The 9,698-nt window shown below is 39.7% G+C and overlaps 1 protein-coding gene across 1 annotated transcript; it reads right to left on the reverse strand.

Annotated features, from left to right (window-relative positions):
* Nucleotides 1-3,746: 3,746 nt before the first annotated feature.
* Nucleotides 3,747-9,456, reverse strand: si:ch211-266g18.9 (transforming growth factor-beta receptor-associated protein 1). The gene is made up of 11 exons (XM_046063683.1): nt 8,683-9,456; nt 8,298-8,492; nt 7,952-8,106; nt 6,666-6,748; nt 6,157-6,504; nt 5,930-5,987; nt 5,698-5,841; nt 5,386-5,520; nt 5,156-5,300; nt 4,659-5,080; nt 3,747-4,549 (listed from the first exon to the last, which is right to left on the reverse strand). Exons 1-11 carry the CDS (start codon nt 9,368-9,370, stop codon nt 4,406-4,408), a joined length of 2,517 nt encoding a protein of 838 aa, XP_045919639.1. The 5' UTR covers nt 9,371-9,456; the 3' UTR covers nt 3,747-4,405.
* Nucleotides 9,457-9,698: the final 242 nt, after the last annotated feature.

A 9,698-nucleotide genomic window follows, 5' to 3' on the forward strand; every position in this document is an offset into this window, starting at 1 on the left:
CAAATAATGTTTATATAAAGTAAAGCTCCATACATTAATGGTAAAAACTTGTAGATTTATTGGAGATGTGTCTGTAATTACTGTCAAATAATGTTTATATAAAGTAACCCCTCGTATTTAAATGGTAAAAATATGTAGAAATATTGGAGAGTTACTTGTAATTACTGTCAAATAATGTTTATATAAAGTAAACCCACATACATTAATGGTAAAAGCTTGTAAATTTATTGGAGATATGTCTGTAATTACTGTCAAATAATGTTTATATAAAGCAATAACTGTTAAAATTATGTTTCTGTAACTTAATATTACATGATCTTGGTTTTTTGTACAGGATAAAACCAATATTTAACAGGAATTTACTGTAAATCGATTGTATAATGGCATAAAATAAAAGTTTAAATCTATTAATATACTGGTATTGGGCTTTAAATTAGGGTATCTGAAGGTAAATTTACAACATTTTCTGTTTGCTTTACATAGAAAAGTCTTTACTTTGACAAGGAGTTCTTGTAGATAGATTGGATTATTTTAAAAATATACCAAATAATACTGTATTAAAACAGCAGTCTTCTTTTTAATTATGTAATTTTAAGGTATTTCTGCAATATTTTTAGGTTTTTATACAGATTTATACATTCGTTTAACATTCAACAGAGAATTTTTTAATGAGATTTTTTTTTCTTTTAACAACAGTTTGACTGTAAAAATACAGAAAATGTTTACGGTAAATATCCGTTTTCAAAAACAAAATTTTTCTGTAAAATAATTTAAGGTTTTTTACTGTAATTTGACGGCATGTGGTTGGCAACTTTGCTGCCAGACTTTTTACCGTAATTTTACGATTTTTTTTTTTACAGTGTAGTCTTTGAAAGAGTTAGTGCCAAAATGTGGAATATATATATCTTCATGTATTTTATATTAACTGAACTTGCACATGGTGCATGCAAAATTGAACATAAAGCACAATTATTACACCAAATGAAGAAATATATAAAATATATGACCATGTGGGATATTAATGCACAGATATATACATTATTTTTGTTTGCGAAAAAGTAATTTACAGACAAATAAATATACAGTATGTCAGTCTTCACAGTGACATTATTTAAGGTCAGTTAGACCCCAGAGAGGTCTAATTCCCTTTTAGACCTCTTATAAACAAGCTATTATAAAACTCCAATAACAGAAACCCAAATAGACTTATTTGGGATTTAGGAGGACTAGTGCTGCTTAAAAACACAGTCAGCACCAATCACAGATATAGAGCATATTAAAAATGCATTTTATTAAGCAAGTTTTACAGCTGAGGTCTCTGAGAGCCCAAACAGAAGCAATGCATCTGTAGCAGAATTCTGAAACAGGTCATCATTTCAAAAGAATGTTTATAAGCAATTCTCATCAAATTAGGAAAAGTCATGAGCTGTAAAGCTGGTAAAAATTAAATATGATTTTCTTTTCACTTGTTAGAGAAAAAAGCATTCGGGATAACACTTTTGTATAACTCATAGGCAAAAAAGTCCATTTGTGTTTCAGAATTAATTTATCTGTACAAAAAAAAATTTAGCATGTAAACATGACAAGCACAAGAAGAAAATGTACTAGGTTTTCCCTCCTTGCACTGAGTCTGTGGCAGCACGGATATTTATAATGGGAGACCAATGTCTGAATACCCCACCATACTTTCCTCTATAACAGTTTTTTCAATCCAATTAACTCCCCTCATGTGTAAAATGTCCATCTGGCCAGCATCCTGCAGCACCCTGTAGGGATCCAGAGCCCCCACCTGCTCATGCACTGAACTACTGATTGCAAGAGCCTTACATTCACACTAACAGAAACTAAAGATATCAACTTCTTATATATAATGAGAGGAGGAGAGAGGATCTAAATGCATCAGATAAGAAAAGATTAGAAAATTGTCTTAATTTAGGTAGAAGAAGGTGCACTTGTGTCTGTATATTTTCACCTCTTGGTTATTATAGCTGTTGGTCAACATCAAGGATGAGAATTTTTTTGAGGCACAGCATAACCACAGGTGTTCAAAACAACATTATTGCTTGAGAGAGGGCAGAGGTGTGGACATAATCCTGTCCTCAGGTCCACCCAGTGGTCACTGGTCATCAGGCACGGCCCAAAGCTCAGCCAGTCACAAAGCAGCAGCTCTCATAGTCAGTCTATAAACTGTGAGAGGCCCTTCACATCTCAAAACAAGTAAGAAAGAAGTCAATGCTTTGTGTTTTTCTCTGCACCTTTCAGCTATTTATCCATGATTGCTTACAATGGCCGAACAGTAAATGCCTACATTATCAAAATTACAAGGAGCCGATACGGAGGAGTGGAGGTGGCAATTTTCCTGCAACCACATAAAAGAGAAAAGCTACGAATGTGGTTTTCTTGGGTTTTCTGGGATATAAGTCAGTTCATTTATATGAGTCACAAATTAAATTTATACACTCGAAGTGAGAAATTTCAACTAAAGTCTTGAATCAAGTGTATTCTTGTAGCCCTTAATCCCAGTTACACTCGCAAAGGGCTTCATAACACCCACACTATGAAACATTTAATGAACACAACTTTCAGAGCTTCAGTGAGAACAATGAAAGCACCCACAGAAACCTCATTAGGAGGGAAAAACGGAAGAAATCTTGGCAAGGGTATCACTAAGAGATAATCCCTTCCAACATGCTCATAATTCACTATTTATCTATGTTGCAATTAGTCCCTCACCCCAGGCCAAAAACTTACAAGCAGTCTAGCCAAATGCACAATTTTCCAGCTTCTTTAGGCGTCTCCTTTACTCCTGTCCCAAAATGCATCAGGATAAAGAAATACTGGCAGTTAGGGCTGGCCTTAATGACTAAATTACAACAAAAATAGATAAATACATCTATCTTAATTATATGTGTTTAACTTTATTTACAAGATTCCCATACTGTGGACACACTGCAGTTTGTGTGTTATTATTTGAAGCATGCCTGTCATGTTCTTTAATGACACAGAGACGATGTTGGTAAAAAGTGTCTCTGATTTCATGTTCCATACACAGCACAGTCATGGTCATAAATGTATATAAATGCAAGCGCTGAATAAAAAAGTCTCTCACGTGCAGCCTCTCAGTTGTTGACTTTCTATTTCTAGCTATATGCAGGCAAATATACACAGGCAGTGGAAACCATGATGGCAGGAGTGCACATATACAGCGATGGACGATGGTCAGATTCCCTCTGGTCATCAGGTTGACCACAGGTGGTTTCCATGTAAAACACCACTGTCTGATCAGTGAATATATGTGAGTGTCCTCCACAATTCACTTTATAGCTACTGCTGTCTACAATGCCTCTAGGAAATGGCCCAGACATGCCGCTCTGAGAAAGTGCACTGCTTGCTCTTTTGCATTTTGAAACCAGTTACAGTTTTTCTCAGTCGCTTTAGTACATTTCTCTGATCTCAGCATTGAAATTCTCAAAACTACTTGTTCAACCCCCACATCATATCTTCACTTGTGCACATCATAAAAGCAATTTCTCAATGTTTTGAACAAATTGCAAATGCTTTGACATACTGATGCAAATGATTATGTGCAATTGTCTGCTGTTTCCTACATTATCAATTGCTTATGTCATGCTGATCACAATGTATTATACCGGTTCTCTGTTGAATAGTCTTACCCCCCAAAACATCTAGGCATGAGTTCATTGCATAAGTCACTACATGCAAAATGGCTGAACACGCTGTCAAAATCAAAGTTAAAGTCAAACTTTATTGTCATTTTTCGCATACAAGTACACAGCTACCTACAATTATGTTTTTTCGTACAGACCATGGTGCATAAACAACATAAGACATGCTCAGTACAAACAGTAAAGGGGTAACTGTGAATCCTGTCCTATCTCTTGCAATGTAAAACTTTATACAGTTGAAACTGGTATGCCATATTGAATAAGTTCAGTCTTGTGCATTTTCAATCACTGTCAACAAAACTTAGCCATAGTTTACATCAGAAAACACAGAGTACACTATTATATTGACAACATGGCTAAACATTTTGACTGTCTAGTTTGTAAACAATGACACAAGGAGTCATTCTGACTCACTCACATGTTCACTGACATAAATATTTGCTTCGGAGAGATAGGGATGATTCGAGGAATGTACCAAAGCGACTGAGAAAAATGTATTTACACAATGTATTATAATTTTTTCTAATTAGGGAATGTGTCTGGTCTAATATCCACGAATTCAATCATTGTACAGAGTTTGCCTAGATGACACAGATTATTCTAGAAAAAAGATCAGGTAGGGAGGAGACACTTATCTGGCTAGAAATGAATGTGATTCGCTAAAGTGCAGAGATGTACATATTTGCATAAACACACAGTAGATTGGTATATCTGCATCTTTATGATGATGAAAAGCCACTGCAGCTTGTGTGCATCAGCTCACCTTTCAAACTACAGGCAAACTGTGGCTCTGCAAGGTCTTTCTGACAAACCTCACACTTCTGTCCATTTCCCAGTCTGAACTTTGTATGTGAGGCCTGCATCTGCAGAGGAGAGAGTGAAAAGGCAACAGATTTCAGAAAAATGCAAACAAGAATACATATAATGTTCACTGGAGCGGGAAAAGAATGTGAAATATGTCATTAAACTCACCCAAATGACCTTGTGCCGCATGAGCTCCGCCTGGCCCAAAGCCTTTTGCAGCATTGCCATCCGCCTCTGGTGCAAGGTCTCTCTAAGGGTTTTAACTAAGAACTGGGAGACCAGTTGAACGGACCATGAATCAGGCAGGAGCTGGACGACCGTCTCTGTTGCAAAGACCCGTGGGTTGTTGTTGAGCAGATCCACGGCAGCGCTGGTGAGATCCTTGCAACACAGATAGATTTGGAGCAGGGTGAGCAGCAGAGTCTGCCTGAACTGTGAGCCCCGACTCTGGGCAACCCTGCAGCAGTAGGCCTCTGCAGCCTGGAGGTCTTGCTCCTGGTGAACAAGCACCTGCAGTGCCTCAGAGTGTTCACCGGTCCTGCCGAGGAGAATGGCTTTCTCTATGTGCAGGGTTGTTGACTTGACTCTCTCTGTTTTGGGAATAAAACAAGACTTATAATTCACACTTCAGTAATGATTTATTTTCTCATAAGGCATCCACACACCATACACAGTGGAGACGTCATAGAATTTGGATTCCCATAGCAGCTGCTGCAACTTCCCCCTGGTTTCCCTCAAATCTGTTTCCTCTTCCTCTTGCAGCGTCTGAGTAACATATGCCAGAGCCAGACAGTTGTGATGTCTCTCCTCCTGGGGGCAGATTACACCAATCATGTTTCAGTGCATTTAATAAAGGAGTCAGGGTATTAGATTAGGTAGCTGCTGCTGTACTCACCTCACTGTTCACATTATGGATTAAGAACTCAAGATACAAAAGCAATGCCAGTGGGTACTTTTCCAAGAAAGCAAGGACGTCCTGTGTCTCAAATCGATCATCTGGGGGACGCCTGCTGAAAATCTGCACACCTATCTTTTTCAAATAAAAGAAAACTGTTATTGGACGTTTAATAACAAATAATTGTCTCATAAGGAAAGTGCTTCAGTATAGTGGGGAGGATTTTGCCATGTGTTTTTTGCCATCTGTAACACTAGTTGTATAGTGCAACTCTGCCCTCTGCAGTTAAGTTGAGAGCATAAAAAATGTCACCTCTTGGTTTTGTTGCAGAGTCCAGTCTGCAAATTTCCACACAGTGTCCCTGTCTTGCAGCTGACTGAGAGTCCACACTATGTGTCCATATACATCTGAGCAAGAGGGGTCTTTGTGGAAGCCATCTGTAATTTTCACCCAAGTCTGGAAACATATAACAGATATGTTTACACCTCAAGTTTCTGTACCGTGTATGTATATATGTAATGAATGGAGATTTGAGAATAGATACCTTAATTGCATTAATTTGTTTTCCATGGCTTTGATAGAGGGAACCTAATGCAAAAAATCTGAAAAATAGAAAGAGATCAAACAGCAAATCATTAATTGATTAAACAAAATGTCTCAAACAATAAAGTGAAGCCTTTTCTTTCAAGAATAATTTGTCAATCTATAAAAATAAATTTGTGCTCAAAGCACGTGTAATCACCTATTCAACAAATAATCATTCATTTTCACCTGTTGTGTTGCTCCAAAACAGGGACACAGTGGTCCAGCTCACACTCATTGGGAAATGCCACAAGCTGCTGCAGGTTTTCAGTGTCTCCCAGTTCTACGTAAAGCCTCAGGAGGGCGCAGTCCACCTCTTTAATGCACTGCAGGCCTTGCTCTGTCCCCCTGACTGCTCTGAGTAAATCTCCCAGAAAGGCCAGGTAATGACGAAATGTGTTTCTGTCATCTTGCCAGAGCACCTGGAGATCCCTGTCCTTGTTCACTTGATCAAGCTGGGATTGAAAGTCCTCGCTGAGACACGACTGCATGTCAGGGTAGAGATGGATGATTTCTCGGGGGTCCAGCTCACCTGTGCTGTTCAAGTGGGTAATGAGTATTGATTTGTGTTAGACTTTAGTGTAGAATTCAGCAGAAAAGGCCCACTATTCACAAAAGTAACATCTTACTGCACACTTTGCTGTGATTTATTTAGTGTGTTTGGAATTGGAGTGTCATGATAGGGGTTTTACTCTCACATGAAAAGATTTCTGGCCTCGGAAAAGCCCTGCTGATAAAAATGAACAAATCCAACCAGGCAAGTGATGACCTTCTGCAGCTCCTGACAGTAAAAAAAAATCTTAAAACCAGGCACACATTGCATGAACATACTTAAAGCACAGATATGTGAGCTGAAATCATTTAGGCAGAAGAACGTGTGACTATCCTTAAATCTCAACACAAAACCAGACAAATAATAAGGCATGACTAATGACTCATCAGCGTGTTAATTCTGAGATCCTCCCCTCTAACCTGTAACCTGTGGCACAGATTACACAAAATCTCAGACAACATCTGCTGCCCTCAATTGCTGTCATCCACCTACGATAGCAGTTCACAACAATGTAGTCAGTCTACGCCTTGACACCCTGGTTCAATCTGTAAATTCAAACGCTACGATGCAGTGCCAGCTTGGGTTGGGTGTGTATGAAACTATAAAATGGTGAAATTATAGCAGCACTGACTGCTGCCTTACAAAGGCAGACAATACTAAAAAAGGGAAGTTGAGAAAAAGGGGTTGAAGGTTCATAAGAGCTATGTAAGTTGTAAAATCAAAATTGTATCCATTCTTGGATGAATATACCTCAAAAGAGCAAGACGAGTTTATTTATGCTATGTTTTTCACCATTATGATTTAGCTACTGCCTTATTAATGTGGTACTACAACATAATTCTAAGGTGATGGAACATTAAAATTGAAACAGGTTGTAAAACGTTAAGGCTATAGTGGAGTGCAGTCTCTGTTTTTTTTTTAGCCATGCTAGCTGTGCTCTAGGGATGGCAAAGTCAGTCTGTCCACTGAAATATCTCAGCAACTACTGGACTGACATAAAATTTAGCTCACACATTCATTGTCCCCAGAGGATAAATCCTATTCACTTTGGTTTCTCTAGCGCCACCAGTAGGTCAAATCTTTCACTTATCCTGTGAAATAACATCTACTTAATGGCACAAAACGTACAGACAATCATTGTTCCCCACACCATTTATCCTATTGATGGTGGTGATCATGTGACTTTTTAAGTTTTTCAGGACATGTGTTGAGTGAAATACATCAAGAACTATTGGATAAATTGCCATGAAGTTTGGTACAGACATTCCTGTTCTTGTTTTATTTCTCCTTACATGATTAAAGTAAAGGAAAGAAAGGAGAAATATTATAAATGCATCAGTGTCATTACGTTGACCCCAGAAATGCTGTTTTGTAACCCAAATGTATTTGTGAGAAAAGGCAGGGACTGTATGTCTATAAATTGCATTTGACCTTGTATGAGTCAAGTGGACGACGACATTGAACTCCATCCAGCAGCAATAAGGCCTCCTCGACCCTCTCATGCATTACAAGTGCCTGGATCTGCTCTTCGAATGGCACCAGGCGCAGGCTGAAAATGTCTCTCTCTGTGAACACTAACACACCATCTGAGGGGAGATTTGTTTTTGGTTTTCAAAAACACTCAGTGTGTAGGAACAGTAGGTGTAAGAATGATTGACTGAATCAGTTCAAACTGAGACAGACACAGCTACATCTTTCAAAACAAAACCACAACTTGACAGCCGTTCGGTCTGCAATCCGCCAGGGTTAGGTGATAAATTGATGTTGCTTGGTTTACCTGATGTGGAGAGCAGACCCTTCGCATCGCTGAGACTCACAGTCTGTTTGCGCTGCTGATCCACCATGCTGAAAACAGACAGCTCTTGGGGCTGCAGGGTTAGGATGTAAGGGAAACATACTCCGGCTGCCAGCACCTCCTGAGGCCACTGCAGGGGAGGGCGCTGGCATATCCCTGTCTTCATCACAAACATGCCTGAGGGATGGGGATGGAGAAATCTTAGAAAACAAATATCCTCTGGCTAGATGAATATATGGGGGAGTGATATGAGATGATTAACTGTATAGATGCTTAAGAAAGGAGGCATATAATGACACATGGAGAGATGTCTATGCTCGACAGCCTGTAGAGTAAGATGTACTTTAGACATTTTGGAAGCTCTTACCCAAAGATTCAGGCCCATTCAGGAGGAATTCCCCTCGCCCCACTGAGGTAACAATGACATGCTGTCTGCTGTGATTGTGAGGAAAAAGCTCATCAGTTCGCCCAGTCTGAATATCACAGAGGAGATACCTGTCGCTGGTAGCTACACACAGACTAGTGCCATCTACAGCCAAAGCCACAGGGTCCTGGAGCAGAGGGACTTCCTTCACAACTTCCCACTTGTCCACTCCCACCACATGGATACGGATCACCTTCCTGCGGCTGGTGGAAGTCACCATCTCCACATATGCTGCCTTTCCTGCGAGCGATGAGTCGCACACCTCAAACATAGACACGTGCTGGATCTTCTTCAGAGTGGGAACGGGCTCTAAGGAGAACATGTTGAGGGCAGTAATGCTCCGGTCGCACAGGACCATCAGATGGTTGAAAAGTGGGACTGCCCTCAGGTGGGCTACTTGATTGCTTGAGCCTAGTTTTCTTGTCCTGCCTTCTCTGGTTTTGCTCAGGCCAGGACTTGGGTCTCCGTTTTCTCTACTGGGAAGGATGAGATGCTGGACTGTTGCATCTTTGGTCCCTACATACACATTTCGGTCATAGCACTCAAGGCACTGGATGCTGGATTTGTCCTTTTCTTTTGGGGCAGCTTGCTTTCCATAGACATGTGTCTGTGTAAATGCTCTAAAAGCCATTGCAGAAATGTAAGAATGCTTGATTTTTGTAAGTTAAAATACAATAATTACCTGCAAACCTGCCAGATCTTCTGCAAAATATGTAAAATAAGACGTCCCTACCTCTCTGCTGTTCTCCCTTCCTCTTTGATTCCTCCGCAAGTCCATGAAGTGTAAAGTAGTTTCACCTCCCATGTGACCATATCCTGACAGGAAATCTGTCAGCATTTTATGCCGCTCATCCTGCCATGTGAGGACACTTGCGCAACTCATCCAGCAGCCCTCAGCAAGAAAACCAACTTTTACAAGTATCAAAACAATAGGTTTAGTGAAGCAGACAGATATTTTG

The sequence above is a fragment of the Micropterus dolomieu genome, linkage group LG11 (assembly GCF_021292245.1).
Source record: "Micropterus dolomieu isolate WLL.071019.BEF.003 ecotype Adirondacks linkage group LG11, ASM2129224v1, whole genome shotgun sequence".
NCBI lineage: Eukaryota > Metazoa > Chordata > Actinopteri > Centrarchiformes > Centrarchidae > Micropterus > Micropterus dolomieu.

Excerpts from the sequence above, each read along its gene's own strand:
- si:ch211-266g18.9 (XM_046063683.1), bottom strand. The coding sequence starts at position 9,370 with ATGGCTTTTAGAGCATTTACACAGACACATGTCTATGGAAAGCAAGCT. Across the intron at positions 8,107-8,297 it reads GGGTCTGCTCTCCACATCAG|ATGGTGTGTTAGTGTTCACA; the intron begins GTAAACCAAGCA and ends ATCTCCCCTCAG. Across the intron at positions 5,842-5,929 it reads AACAAATTAATGCAATTAAG|ACTTGGGTGAAAATTACAGA; the intron begins GTATCTATTCTC and ends ATATGTTTCCAG.